This window comes from Bombus impatiens, unplaced genomic scaffold (assembly GCF_000188095.3).
Source record: "Bombus impatiens unplaced genomic scaffold, BIMP_2.2 scf_0074, whole genome shotgun sequence".
NCBI lineage: Eukaryota > Metazoa > Arthropoda > Insecta > Hymenoptera > Apidae > Bombus > Bombus impatiens.
Genome location: NT_176493.1, coordinates 364,509 through 380,651, shown reverse-complemented (window position 1 = coordinate 380,651; position 16,143 = coordinate 364,509). Strand labels below are relative to the sequence as shown.

General features: G+C 28.8%; 1 protein-coding gene and 1 long non-coding RNA gene across 4 annotated transcripts; one reads left to right on the top strand and one right to left on the bottom strand.

Moving 5' to 3' along the window:
* The first annotated feature begins 5 nt into the window (after positions 1 to 5).
* LOC117152581 lies at positions 6 to 351 on the top strand. Its single transcript, XR_004462976.1, has 2 exons — positions 6 to 98; positions 222 to 351. It is a non-coding gene; the product is annotated as an uncharacterized LOC117152581 (long non-coding RNA).
* Positions 352 to 906: 555 nt separating this feature from the next.
* Positions 907 to 15,433, bottom strand: LOC100748200 (centrosome-associated protein 350-like). 3 transcript variants are annotated; one of them, XM_012394127.3, is made up of 12 exons: positions 14,983 to 15,431; positions 14,224 to 14,412; positions 12,363 to 14,099; positions 12,016 to 12,283; positions 11,505 to 11,938; positions 11,211 to 11,434; positions 9,716 to 11,140; positions 9,168 to 9,331; positions 8,589 to 8,779; positions 4,454 to 8,483; positions 3,450 to 3,529; positions 907 to 3,369 (listed from the first exon to the last, which is right to left on the bottom strand). In XM_012394127.3, the coding sequence occupies exons 2-12, from the start codon at positions 14,323 to 14,325 to the stop codon at positions 2,644 to 2,646; spliced, it is 9,381 nt and encodes a 3,126-aa protein (XP_012249550.1). In that variant the 5' UTR covers positions 14,326 to 14,412; positions 14,983 to 15,431; the 3' UTR covers positions 907 to 2,643. The 3 variants fall into 3 exon arrangements, with proteins under 3 accessions (XP_012249550.1, XP_012249553.1, XP_033180700.1); XM_012394130.3 differs by having other exon boundaries at positions 8,589 to 8,755; positions 14,983 to 15,430; XM_033324809.1 differs by lacking the exon at positions 907 to 3,369 and adding an exon at positions 3,975 to 4,006 and having other exon boundaries at positions 3,454 to 3,529; positions 14,983 to 15,433.
* Positions 15,434 to 16,143: the final 710 nt, after the last annotated feature.

Sequence of the window (16,143 nt, the reverse complement as noted above, 5' to 3'; positions counted from 1 at the left end):
ATATCATTCCAAACTACAGATGTATATGATTGGCAATTATATATATCAATATCAATAGAGAAATAATATGGGCTGCACTTCGATTTAATGAACATAAAGTTATTGCCTTTTTTATTGCAATTTAATAATTTTTAATGCATATAATCCAAAAATACGTCTTGCTGAATGTTTTTGGCATATTTGATGGCTTACTTTGATACCATATAGGCTTCTATTTATAGGATTCATTCAATGAATGGAGTCTCTGGCTGTACAAACGCACGTGGATGTCGGCCAGTTTGCGGCGGGATTTTGAATTGTATATATTGGACTAGATTTAGATTACACATAACATAATATTTATGTAAAGACTATCAAACAGTCCGAATATAACTAATTATTTTGCAAATTTTAAATAGATCATATAAAAGAATCTGTAATGATTTTAATATAAAAAAGCTAATTTTTTGACTTATTATAATTGATCGAATAATTGGAAAATGAAATATAGTTTATAAATTGTATTGTAATTTATAATGTTTCTAGGTCTATAAATAATATGTATTATTACATGTTTATAAATAAAAGTCAAATTTTGTGAACATCAATATTATAATATACATATTTATTCTATCATTACATTGTTTTTGCATTGTAACCCTTATTATGTTTTTGTTCATTTTTTGTTTATATACTTATTCCTTCCATCACCTTTATTTTCTTAAAAAAATATTTTATTCATTAAAGAAATAGTCAAAATAAATATGATCTTAATAAACACAAAAAAAACATATGTAATACTAAATTACATATTATTTGTTTCACACAAAATAAATGTTCTTTACATTATACTCAATTTTATAAATTTCATTATCTAAAATAATATCTAAAATATGTTCTATTTTTCGTTTATTAACAAAGTCACCATAAATTTTTCAAAAAATTTATTATAAAATATATTATACCTTAGTTAAGTACATATTCAACACTACGTATGCGAACAATATCTATGTATGTATAACAACTATGTATGCAATCAATCTCAGATTGTCAAACTGACTGCAAAATAAAAAAAAAAGTGAAGCTAGACAACACTGAAGTTAGAAGAAACTCACATAATAGACGAAAAACTTAAGAAATTCTTAAGAACAGATTGGTAGAAATCTCTACGAAGGAAAACGTAGTATTCTACAATTTGAACCTTATCGTTGTATGTACATTTCTAAAATATAGAAGTTTTAAAGGACATATATTAAAAGACCAGAGTTCACGATGTTTTCTAAAGATGTACAATAAATCAATTATACACTTGAACTCATCACACAGTATCAATAACTGACAATTCATGGTAATTAAAGCTAATGTTTCATTTGTCCTATCGCTTCTGTACTTTCATGTAATTAACTCGTCACTTCTATCGTTTCATGGATATTAAATCGACATCACAACCACAAATATAAACTTAGGTCCGGCAGAATAACAGTTAGCATATTGCCAACTGAAATTAGACTAAAATGTGTAACTGATTTATCAGTTCGTTAACATGTTGCAGTTGATAGCACAAAAGTAGTATCTTATTTTTACATTCATATATTCATTCTTATGTAATAAAGGGGCTACAGTAGAAAAGCGAAGCAATCTCCTTGTTGCAGATAGTCAACCCGGAGAGTTTTTTCAATGCCAATTAATAACCAACGTTCAACTACCGACTATTTGTAATTATGCATCTTTCTAAAATGTTTTTAATTTGGATCGAAATGGCCCCGAAATATCAGTCTTTTAGTTGAAATTTTGTTAATTTTATTATACATAGTTGAGCATAATTCTACGAAATCTGATGTGGCCTCATAAGAACATACTATCTACGTTCCATAGCCGACGTCTTCTATAACACAATTATAATGGTTACACGTAATAACCGAAAGAGCATTTTGTTCGAATATTTAATATGTTTGAATAATTAATAAATACTTGTTTGAGTAACGTTGTATAACACTTAATCAAAATGTTTATAATATTTCTGTAACAAGTAAGTCACAATTGTACTTATTACATAAAAGTCAAAAATATATATAAAAGTGAAACAACTCAAATAAGGAACATGTCATTAATAACTACATAAAATAATATTACTTGAAAAATTACTCGAACAAAACGCTCACAATTATTAAAGCAACAACACTATATGTTCTTCTTAAAATTAAATATCAACGGGATTCCGCTATATTAAGTATGTTATTATATCCCAATATATGTGAATATAGAGTGTGATAAACCTATGTACTATATGCTGTAATAATTATTTCTTAATTTTAACAAAACGAACTTATAGCGTTTGATTATCGAATTCTACACACTGATACACAAATACCTTCTACAATTCTAAAATTCATGAAATGAATTCCTTACACATTTTATTTTCGTATTTACGATTGATTTATCAAAGAAATAAATAGGAACCAGCCTACAGATCATGTATAGGGCACACATAAAAATTAATTATTATAGAAATTCATTAAAATATGGCAGTTCAGGCCAGTTTACTGAATTTTAAAATAATATATACTATTTTTCATAATTAAACGGTTGTTCCGTAGTTCATGTATATTGGTAATCTCAGTCGTTAATCATAACATTGCAAAAAAGAAAGAATAAAGAAAGAAACTAAACCATTACTTTTCTTTTTTTTGCGTATGCCACTTTAACTACATTCACAGTTTCCATCAACAGAGTATCTAATATAGTTACAGTAAGACCATTTTTTACCGCGAGTTCATCATGATGGAATTTCGTCCATTCATCTTCCTCGGCCTGAGCTTCTCTAGCCAATAATTCATCAACCCTGTCCCTTCGTTTTCTGCTCCAACGCATCACCATGTTTTCCCGTTGTAGTTTCGTTTTGAAACCAAACAACGTGGCCACTTCCTTATTCACATAAGCATTAAGCTCTTGTATAGTCTTAGGGATTTTCATTGTAGGTTTTGTTTTCACATTTGGTTTTGTCCAACTTGGACCTGGTTTTTCGTATTCGGCCTGATAAACTTCGGCGATTGTTTCTTTGCACAGATCAAAGAGGAATGTATTGTAAATTCTTCTATCCTTTTTTACAGTCTCGTCGTTTTCTTTGGTTAACTCGCAGATTTCAGGAGGAGCTTCTAAGCTCATGATATCTTCTCCAGCCTCTTTGGCATTAAATATTATAGCCGTGGCTTTTTCAGTAAATGCCGTTAATTCTTCTATATTGGAGGGAATTACGGCTGGAGGAGGAGAAGATGATCCAAGGGATGTTGAAATTCTTGCACCACCACCAGGTGGTGTGTACGGAGGTGGTGGTTTGTTTGGTATTTCTCGAACATAGAAAGATACTTCCTCTGCTTCTAATTTCTTAATCTGTTATAAAGGAAGATATATGTATAGGGGAACAACTTTTACATAAATAATATAATAAGATAGCAGGAATGAATTGTTACCTCTAACTCAATTTGAAGTTGTTCAATGCGAAGCAATTTTGCTTCCCAATCTGCCTCCATACCAGGTTGTTTCAATGAGGCTGTGTAAATAAAAATGTGAAATAATACAAATTCATGAAAAGCTTTATAAATAAATTGTCTAGGAAAAGCAACACGAATCTTTACATTACATTATAAGTTCACATTTTACTTTGATTAGGTGCTTTGATGATTTAAAAAAAAAAAGAAAAACATCCAAATATGGATAAAGAAAATATTCTGATGCATTAATAAAACAGTATGAAGCTGTGATAAAATTATACATTCCAAGATCATATATATGTATATAATAGTCATTTTCTTTTAAAAGTATCTAAAGAGAACAGAAGATACTATATTTTATATTGTGTTGTGTTGCACAATATTTACAGGCTTTTTTTGTGCATACAGAAATTAATAAGTAAATATCAAGCACTCATGCAACACTGATTTGTATAAAAGGAACAAGTCAATGTTTGTTTCATTCAAAGTTTCGTGTTGTATTACCTTTAAGTAATTATTATCTCGACTTTGCTATTCTGAAAATAAATAATACATGGCTATACGAGGCAATGCTTTGCACAGGAATACACAGCCAACATAAAAATCAGAATGTGTCTCTGTAATGTATGTGATATGCAAGAATGTATTATCATTTATGCATTAAATTATATAAATAATATTAAAACTAAGTTGGTTGTATCCAATATGTATTTAATACCATAAAAATATGTACGTATTACATATTCAAATATCCGTTCAATAACGATATAATTTACAACTCAATAATTTGAATTATTTATATATACATTTAATATAAAGAATTATGATTAAAAAATTAAAAAATATTTACAAAATATGAAAGAAATACTCCTCTATATATTGAATCATGAAATAGATATTTAAAAATATATTTTTACTAAAATTTAAATTGTATAGCCTTAATTTAATAGTAATGTAATAGTTACGATAAATAAAAATCATACCTTTTAATTTATCTATCATGATTTCTATATCCTTTTCAGATGTTGCAACAATGGGTGTAGCATGGAATGTATTCTTCGAATCTGCATTTTGATTTTCTATGTTTGAATTACTTAATAAATCATCATTTAACACGTCGATATCCAATCTTGAATCATTATGATCTCTAGGAGAATCCATCTCAATTTCTGATACACCCTTTGGTGTATCTCTGCCCTCACTTGACTCAGATAATACATCTTGTTCCTGCTTTTCTTTTTCTTCTGTTTTATTTGGATTAATCACTGCTTTTATCAATTGATTTTCTTTTTCTAGTGCTTCTGTTTTAGACTGCTGGCTTTCCAAATTATTTATTAGAGGTTGTTCATGTTTATCAATAGCTTTATTATCTACTTTTGAAGATGCAATGCTATCTGTATCAGAAATTTCAGTTTGTGATTTTTTATTATCTCCAGAAATATATTTATTGTCTTGAAGTTTGTTTATATCATTTTCTGAACTTGATGAAAATTTCTGTGCAATTTCATCAAGTATTTTCAATACTTCTCCTGATTTTTGTATTGCTTCATATCTTTCCGGTATAGAAGATGATTTTCGTAAAACAGCAGATTTCTGAAGTTCACTTTTATCGAATATTTCAGAAACTTCGAGACTTTCTTCTGAAATATCTTCATACTCTGGATCTTTCAAAATATCAAAGGTTTTATCCCCTATATTTGGTGAGACATCCGATACAATTACTTCAACATTTTCTACTGTTTTAACATTATTTATTATTGTGGAAGGAGTTACATTACTTTGTATTTTATTTTCTTGTATTTCAACGCTTTGAATATCTGTTTTATTATGTGAAGTCGGTTCTGATTCGGTAATAGAATCTATAAAATATTTAGTCTCTTTTTCTATAACATCCAATACACTTTCAGTTACTTCAACTAAATTATCAAGCTGTTCACCATCAGAACTATCTTGTTCTATTATGGATTCCAAGGATTTTTGTTCCTGTGTTATTTTGTCTTGTATTTCTTCTTTGTTATCACTTTTATTTATTTCTATAAGTTCTTCTTCTGCTAATTCTACTTTAGCATCAATTTCGAGTTCTGATAAATATTCACTTTCAGCACTCCCTGGTTCTAATTCTGTTATGATGATTTCTCGAGATTTAGATTCACTAAGACATGTATTATCATCATCTTTGATTTTTGTGTGCACATCTAGTCTTATAGCAGTCTCTGTATTAACTTCATTAGCTATAATCTCTTCATTGATATTTCTGTTAGCAGCTTCTTCATTAGTATCAATGGTGTTACCTTTATTTTCTTTCAAACATTTATCTTGTAAGGTAAAACTACTTAAAATTGGTTTCTCTTTTTCCTGTACTGTGACTTTTATTTTGGTTTTACTCCCTATGCTATGTACATGGTTCTCAACATTTTCTCTTGTTGAATTATCTTCAATGCTCTTTTCAACCTTATCCAGTATCTTAATCACAGAATCATAAATGGCCTTTTGGAAATCATCGGTTTCTATACTGTGCACAGTGTCTTCTTCATATTGCTCTTTATCGTTATCTTTCGTAATTATATTCAAAATATTTTTAGCTTTATTATCAGGACTTTCAAAATGAGAATCTAATATCGTTTCATCAAGTTTGATTCCATATATGTCAATATTAGTAGATTCGCTTTTTGGAATAAATAGTGACATATTTTCTATATCTTCTATATCGGTGATTGCGTTAATTTGATTTTTAGAATCATTAGTTGACTGGAATGTATCTTTTGAACTTGACAGTATACTCGAGTCATCACTGAATAATTTTGAAATTTGACTTTGAGAATTTTTCCATGCAGAATGAATATTAAATGAATCAGATGCGGTCCAATCATCTTTATCAAAACTTTTATTAATAAATCCTTCATGTGCCTGACTTCCATTCTTATCGACTTCTTGATTACTAATGCTTAAAGCGCGATCGAAGGCATCATGTTTAGATCCCTGAACAGATTTTTGAGAAATTTCTTTAGGTTTTCCCATATCAGTTTGTAGAAATGAAATTTCATTCTTATTATTATCATTAAATTCTTTGGATTCATTTAAGAATAATTCTGAACCTTCTATTTTTGAAGCTGTGCATATATCATTTATATTTTGGTATTTACTATCATCCACTGTATCTTCCATATAATCTATTGGTTCCTTAAAACTATCATTTTGTTTGGACGAATTTGATAACTGCGGAGAAATTTGTCTTTTTAATAATTCATTTACATATTCTGTAACTATTGGATGTTTTGAAATATCCTGCAGAACTTGTTTAAGAGATGGATCATTTTTATTTTCAGACTGAGTTTCTATATTAAGTACATTTATTATTGAACTATGATTGATATTTGTGCATTGATTTGAAGACTTACTCTTCTCAGCTAAGTTGGATTTTTCTGAAAATAATGAAGAACTTTTATTCGACTCCAATGATTGATGACTCTCTAAATTATATGAGTTAACTGAATCTTCTTCAATATTTGCATCAACATTTTCTTCAGAATATACTGTTTCAAATTCCATAATATTTATACATTCTTCATTCTGCATTGTTTTTGAACAAATTTCGGATATGGATCTGATTCCAACAGAAGTATCACAAGACACTTCTTCATCTTTTTTATGCAAGCTTAAATTATTATTTTCGATTAACATCTCTGAGCGACTGAGATCATCCTTAGTTGCCTTAATATGTTCTAATATTATAGATTTCTCGATTTCATTTAAAATTTTTTTGCTTCTCGCTTTATAATCAATTTCTTGGATATTTGACCTAGAAGGCGATATTTTATTTTGAGGCATCATAACAGATATTACATTATCGTCTTCTTTCGTTATAATTTTATTATCACTGATGTTAGTAACTGATTCCAATTTTGTATTATTCGTTAAATACTGTGGAATGTCAGAATTACCCTTCTCTTCATATAATTCTACATCTGTGCTTTTGTCTTCTTTTACGATTTCCTCATCATAAACCTCGTTATTTTTATCAGATACTGAAAGTATTTCTGATATTCCTTTCGATGTACTTCTCTCTTCATTTTGTGACTCATATTTTCTTTCTTCATTTGATTTTTTATTAAAACGCGACATCATCTCTGAAAGTATCTTTAGTTCATTTTCCAATGAGCTTATATCCTCATTCAAATTTTGATTATTTAAACGCAAAAAGTCTACTTTTTTGGAAAAATCAAGACTTTCATTAACAGATTCAGTGTTGATTTCTGCATTAGAATTTTGAATATTACTGGATTTTCTCGAAGAAATATGTGAATGTTCTGAATGTTGTGATGAAATAGTTCTAGCCTGAGACTGTTCAGAAAATGTATCAAAATCGGATTTATACTCCTTTAAATCAGACTGAATCGTAGTATCATGCTGAGAAAGCTTAGCTTCCGATTGTGTAAGTATATCTGTTTCAGACTTCGATGTATTAATTTCAGTTCTAATATCTTCAGAAATACTTTGATTATTTCGGATTTCATCTTTATATTGTCCAGTTTCACAAGGAATATTTTTGTCAGATCGTCCATCTGAGACTGATGACATCGCAGCAGAACCAAGTTTATCAATTTCAATTTTTTCTGATATGATTTCATCAAAAACTGATTGAGTGCGGTGATTTGCCGTACTCATTTTTGCGGAACTTGCTTGTTCTAATGTTCTCATACTTCTTGAAGATTCAAGTGTCTTTTCAGAGTAATTTCTATCATATTTAGCTTCAATAATTTCATCTCGTAATAAATTAATATTTTTTATAGAATCTTTTACTGGTAATTTTTTCGTGGAAAATAAATCAGATTCCGACCTAGACCTCAACAAATCGCTGCTTTTGAACATATCCTGTAGCTTTTTCAGAGGAATCTCAGGTATTTTGAAGTCTGCCAAAGATTTGGACTCTATCGCTAATTTCTCATTGTCTTTAGAAGATCCTTTTTTCGACTCCAATTTCTTACGCATTTCGTAAATCGTTGTATCATATTTCTGTTTGAACATAACAAATCATTCAATAAATGTAACATAAGATTTATCTCATCAAATTTATTATAAAATCATATTCAAATCTATTAACAATATTAAATTATCTACCTTGATTTGATGCAGTAAATTAGCTTCTAAAGTTCGAAGTTTTTGTTTCGTCTGTTTCCTGGCTTCCCTTTTCAAACGTGACATTTCTATTCGTCTTTCAGCTAATTTTTCAGTGAGTAACTCTATTCTTCCTTCGATATCGCTCGTGTCCGATGAAATAGTAGTATCTATAAAATGACACATACTTCTCTCTGATAGTTATCAGAGTTAAAAGATGTATATTTATATAAAATAGATGATTCAATGCAAATTATTAAGTAGTATATTTTATACACATTATCGTTTAGAAGTATTTGTTCATTCATGAAGAAATTTTACTATTACTGACATAAATAATTTTTTATTAAACGTTATGTAGAAAACACATGTGACATACTTTAATAATATTACTTTGAAAATTTGCAAGGTACGAATCGTAGGTTTGATTTGTTTAATGGTTCTTATTAAAAATAAATAAAGAACTTTTCTGAAAAATTTCTCACAGCTTTGATAAACGATAATATATCTTAAAATACGTACGAAGTATGAATTATACAGATGTATGAAGTTGTATTTGAAAACACTCTACAATAAAGCTACCTTGTTGAGAAAAAACATTAGATGTTGCAGTTACAAGTTTAAGTGCAGCTTGTTCCATTCGTGCAACACGATCTTCTTCATTTCTTAATTTCGCATGCCAAGCCATCCACTCTTCCACACAGTTTTTCCGCGAGGTAAGCGCAGCTTCACGTGCATTCAAAATTCTAAAAAATGTAACCACATCCGATAACACGAATACATTTTCCATATCGATTAAAATAACTACAAGAAAAAATTTGTGTGAAAATTGTAAGAATTCGAAATTATTAAAAACAATTATTTAGGCATAAGAAGTAAGCCAAATATTCTTTACTACAGTGAAATACTGCAATAACGGCGGAATGCAAATCGCCGGTGCACTGAATCTATTTTTACAATGCTTCATTTCATAGTGTGAATACACAGTTTATTATTAGACTTCTTACACGTGTCTCTAGTGATTCACACATTTATTAATTTAATTTAAACATCATATTAGAAACACTTTCCGAAATCATGACGATAAAATATATAAATATATAAATTAATCTAAAAAAGCATATACTTACTGCTCAAGCTTTTTAGATGTTTTCAAATTATGATCTTGCGATCTAACAACCACGGATTTAGAATAATTTCTGTCACTCTCTCCGGAACTATGATGAGAAATAGCAAAATTACTAATCTGAGATTTTGTGGATGTCTCATCGAAATTATGTCCATTCTTGTCTTGGCTACAAAAGGAATTTTCATAGGAGTTTACACTTTTATCAAACATTTTTTGACAGAATACATTCTCTTTGCTATCATAGTCGTCTATCCTATCTGTTAGTAATTTGAAATTCTTATCTTTTGTATGTTTATCCATAAGTGCAGTTTCATCGTTCTTATCAAATTGAATAAATTCCTTTTCCATTTTTGTTCGTTTATTATGATGCTTGACAAGCTCCTCTGACATTTGAGAATTGGATTTGGATCGTAATATATTCTCGGTGAGTATGCTAGATGACGATTTGCTTTTTTGACATTTTGAACTTCTGCGTTTAAAATTTGATTTAGATTCGGAACTATATTGGGTCTTTTTAGACATATCGGTCGGAATTGATTTACTGCTTCGTTTAGAACTTTTCGAATACGTTTGTAAAATGTCTTCAGACACTTGAGATGATTTTGATGTTTTCAATATGGTATCTTGACTAACAGAACTTACTTCTTCTGACAAAATTTCGCTATTCGTAGTAATAGCTTTCAAAGATTCCCTTGGGGACACTATACTCTGAAAATGATTATCAATTACTTGAGAAGGCTTTGATTTTTTAGATAATTCTTCTACTAAAGTGTCAGATTCTGATTTAATATGTTCAGAGATAGATTTGTTTAGATTCTGTTGTACTTCTAACATATCGGGAGATTTTTCTTTCTCAAAAAGATATTTCCCAGGAATGCTTATGGAATGATTCGAGATCAATTTTGGGTCAACAGAATGTTGATGTGATTTCAGTCTTGTAACATCCACCTTGGGCATCTTTTCCTCAAATTTTCTTGACTTTATCTCGTATTTAGATATGTTTCCATCCCTTTGTGTTTTGTAAAGACATTTTTCTTGAGACACATTGCTTTGTATAGCTTCATCGGATTTATCCGATCTTAAAAACGATGTATTAGATCCCTCAATGAAATTCGTGAATTTATTACTTTTTGGTAAGTCGATTTTAGAAAAGTGTGATTCGTTTTCTGATATTTGCAAGCGCGCGTCTGTTTGAGATCGATCGTGCTGAGATTTATCAGAATCAACTAGAGAACTCATAGAACTATTACTCCTTATATCATAACCCTTCATAGGTCCAGATAATCTCCTTGGAGACTGACTATCTGCACTTCGTTTTAGTTTTGTTAAAATATTTTTAGTGGATATTTGGGGATTAAACATGTTTCTCTGTTTTTGTAACATAAGCTTACGTTCTTGGCTTGCAATTTTATGAAGCTCTTTTAATCTAAAAACATAATCTTTATAAATATGTAAAAACTAAATAAAGTATTTTTAAGTACAAAGAATTGCAATACCTGTTCATTTCGTCTTTTTCTTGTTGTAATTTTAAAAGTAAAGCTCTCTGCTTCTTTTTCACAGAGCTAACACGACTATCTTGTCCAGTATCTTTTAATGCCCGTTTTTGTTCTTCTAGTTTCACTAACTTTTTAGTTCGATCATTCAATGTTTTTTCACGAGATTTGAATAGCATCTCAATTTTATCATATCTTTGTTTCTCGTCTTTTATTAGCTGTGCAATCTACAAAAATGCGTAATATATTTAATCTCAATTTATTTTTAATATGGAAATTTTAATCCATTATACTTACCTCTAGATCTAGATATTTATTAAAAGAACAAGTTAAGTCTCGAGTAGAGATGCTAATTTCCGTTCCAGTCTCTGTCCGTATAGACGATGTGGTTTCATGTAAGCTTATTTCAGACATCGTTCTTAATTTACTAGGTAACGATATTTCTTCTATTTGATCTAAATCTTCAAATTGTTCTACCGAATCTAAAGAAAGATGTGGAACTTCACTGTCTCCAATGAATTCTTGTTCGTATGGTATTCCACATATCTCTGAGCATCTATTTTGTACATTCCGTCGAGCTGGACGTATATCTGTTTGAGTTGCCATGTCATTTACTGTTTGGGTTTGTACTTCTACAGCTTTAACTACTGGTTTAGTTACTTTATTTACATTGTCAAACTCGTTTCCCATAGTTTGACTTGTAATATGATGTACTTTGTGAGTCGGAAACGCTATGTTAACATTAATACTTTCATTAGTAATTAATAATTTTCATATATTATAATAAATAATTTATTAAATCTTCTACCTTTATCAGTGGCAACATGTTTCTGTGATCTACTAATTTCATTGCAATGTTCCATATCATCAATATTTCTTTCATCCATTGATTTAGAGAAATGTGATTTTATTTGATCATTTGACTGATTATGTTGTAATGGTAACTCTTTTTCTTGATCATGTTTAACATTATATAAACATTTTTCAACATCCATGACTTGCCTCAGTGATTCATTAAATGAATCAAGAAGATGCAACTCAGCTTGAAATTGCATGTGTAAGGCAGTTGGATGTAACTACAATTGTAAAATTGCTTTTCTAACATAATGCATAGATTAAATAAAATGGCAATATATAGTGTACATATTTACTTACCAATGAAATATTTTCTGGCTCTGTTTCAGTTTTAGCTATATTATGTTTTGAACACTTAAAATCAGCTTCTATATTATTATTCTGCATAAATTGCCGTTTTCGCTTAGATCGAGGCATAAGATTCATATCTGGCGTAATTAAATCACAAAAGTCCTCTTGCTGTGAACGATTTTCATCTCTAAATGAAATTCTTCTTGGATCTAATAATGCACTTGATAAAATACTGTTGTTTAAATTAGATTCATTACTATTACTAGTTTGTTTAACTGTAGTAGCAATGCTTTGTGTAAACGATTCTTCTTCTTTTTTTGTATTTACACTAGTACATTGTGTCAAAGAATCATCTGTATATTTTGAATCTTCAGTAGCTTTATTTGATTTACTAATGTTAATACTTTGTGCAACTTTTTCAGAATTTTTATTTCTCATCTGCTGTGTAGAGACAGTGATTGGACTTTGAGTTCTTACACTAATATTTGAATCAGTTACACTCTCTATACTTTCAGACTCCTTAGAGTTTATTATATACATTTTACCATCTATTTTACTTGTTGATGGTTTTACTTTTTCAAATCTTTTACTCTGCTCTTTAAACAATACATTTCCTGTCTTTCCTTGTGATTGACATGTTATTTTGTGTTGTTGAACTTGTCTACTTTCTGATGAAAACATATATTTCTGATCATCTATTTGTTTTAATGTATGTAAATCATCCTTATGTTTGTAATCGAAATTTTCAAACATATTTCTAGACTCTTTAACTGTGACCTTGTCTGATAATTTTGAAGATCGTTCGGAAAGTGATTCATTACTATAAGATCTGTTCTTAGATTCTAAAGAGATATCTCTTGTCTTTAAAGATCTAGTATTAATAGATCTATGTTTCTTATCATTAACCTTTTTAGCAGTTGATGTAGCAAAGTTTTTTGGTCTTGGTTTTGTTGGAACAAAATCACTTTCCCGTGGAATATGAAATGACAATCTGTCATTTTTTAATTTTATACCTAATGTATTTTCACTTACATTATTAGAAAAATCTTTCCTAGAAGCATGTCTTGGACTTCTGGATCTTCTAAGAAAGTCTTGTACTGTATCATCTTGTTTAGAGAATGAGGATTCATCTTTTCTAATTCTTTTAGACCTGTTTTCCTTTTCTCTAGAATTTTCTCTAATGCATTCTTTCTTCTTTGATAAATTTGAAGATATAGAAATATTTGGCACCTTTAGTGGTTCTACTTCACTGTTAATAGTAGATGAGACATCTGATGTTGAGAAATCTAATCTTCTTTGAACTCGCTCAAAGCTCTTTGTTGGTTTCTCTCCTCTTTCGTGAAATTCCTTAGTAGGTGTCTCAAATTTTGGTGATATCAACTCTTTCGATGCACAATTTTCTCTGTTAGAGAAATCTAATTTCTTTGCAGAAATTTTCAGATCTGGTGCTTTCAATGGCCTTATAAAATCCATTTTTTGTACAACTTCATGCAAATTCTGCACACTATTAGACTCTAATATTGTTGGAGACTTAATTGCTGCATTTTTATTATTTAATTCATGTGTTTTTCTATAGACTTCGGAACCATTGTTTAAAGCAAGTTTTCGTTTCAAAGCACTTATAAACGTGAAAGGATATGGTTGGACAGAATGATATGATAAGTTCTCTAGACTTTTCAAGTCAAATTGAAGTGGAACATGAGATGGTTTGTCTTTAGATAGCTGCTTGGTAATATAATCTTGCTGCTGCTAAAATTATATTTTATTACATTATACTTTTAACAATATATAACTATTGCTAAAACTATTTTCATTTATAAAATCATTGCAATACATATAACACAAAAACAATAAGATAAAATTGACTTACTGCTGCAGATGTTTCAGCACGTTGAACAATAATATCAGGATCAGTGAAAAAAACATATTTCTTTTTTGCATTAGTATCTTCTTTTTTGGAACTACTTCGCATATTTTTATATCTGTTGCACAGCAGTCAATCTTTGTTTAATTGTCACTTGCTTTTCCATACTTGTAATATGTGCAATAAATTAATAAACTACAAATATAATTTATAAATATTAAAAATATATATTTTTTTAAAACAAAACATTTTTTTGATGTTTATCTCTATAATTGTAATTATATAAGCATAAAAATTCATAAATAATCATTACACTGCAGATTTTTATGCATTTATAAGAAATTTAAAAGTAAGCTAACTTATACAAATGCACATAATATTAAAGTGTGTAAAATATTCAAACTATAATACATTCTATAATACTTAGTAGAAAAGCCAATTTTCTGCAGAGGCTCTACTTTTTTAATTGAATTTCTAAAAATATGAAACTGCATAAAAATGTGTAGTCTAACTATTATATTCTACTTATTTCCACCTAATAAACCAAAAAAATTTAATTGTCAAGATATTTCATGAACTGAATTAAACAATTTATACTGTTAATGCAAAAAATTATAAAATAATAATATTGATATATAATTTTATTATAAACTTAATAATGTATTAATGCATTATCTATAATCTATTAATATATTAACTGCTAATTTATTAATACGTTATCTATGAATACATTATCTATTAATCTATTAATACATGAAAACTTACATTTAGATATTTAATACGATTACCGTTAAACACAGGTAAGATGAGACTAGTTCACAAAAGTACGTTAAGATTCAACGTATTTATAACCTAATTCAGACTGCCGTGTTACATAAATATGTTTCATAAAATCAATTTTCAAATATTTAACAAAAACTGACAAATACGTTTTGAGATACTCAAAGAGAAACCGGGTTTTCATATATTATATATCATTCACTTTTTCATAATACCAAACACAATAACTTTCATCACGACGATCATTTGTAAACGACAATCACGTGGTACTTTGTGAATTCCTACTTATGTAAAATTGAAAATATGGCAACGACAAAATCTGAATAATCGATAACACAGATATTTACAAACGCAACACATATGCTAGTAACGTAAGTAACACATAACTATTTTTAACAATGAATATAATATTACGTGAAACTTTTATACTTGTTATATGTGAAGTTTTACAAAAACAACGTGAAAAGAAAAAAGCGATAACCGTGTATAATATTGAACAAAAAATATTAGATAATTTGCTTGAACGTCTTAAATTTCTGCGATTTTATCAGTCCTGGCAACATCAATGCTTCTAACATGAAGTGAGTTGTAAATATAAAATGTATTCTGTTGTGTTGTGTGTTTGTTCGTTTGGGGAATTTGAGCTTGGATTGTTACTTGTAGAGCGCTAACTTTGGTTTTATGTAGCACACAATTATGCAAATTATTATATAGAAAATTATGAACTCATTGTAGAATTGTACAATTACTGTAAACTTGTAAATTGAACTGAATAAAACAATCTTATTTTTTTTTTTCAGATAAACAAAACATTTAATCATTTAAAACCTTTCCAACATTCACAATCATCAATTCCTTTCCAGTTTTCATTAATTTAAGGAATACGTTATAGAATACGAAGAAGAAGTTCGACAAAATTAGTAAGTATTGGTAAGTACATATTAAAAGAATAAAGTATTAGAAAAGAATAAAGTAAGAGGTATTCGAGATCTTCTAAAATTCCTAGAAATGACGTCATTTTCTGAAAGAAAAAAAAGACGCGAAGCAAAAATTTGCTATTCGAACGAGAAATATGTCGATCAAAATAGCCATTTTGTATCAGGAGATGATAACATAAGAGATAACACAATTTTAATGATTCTTGAA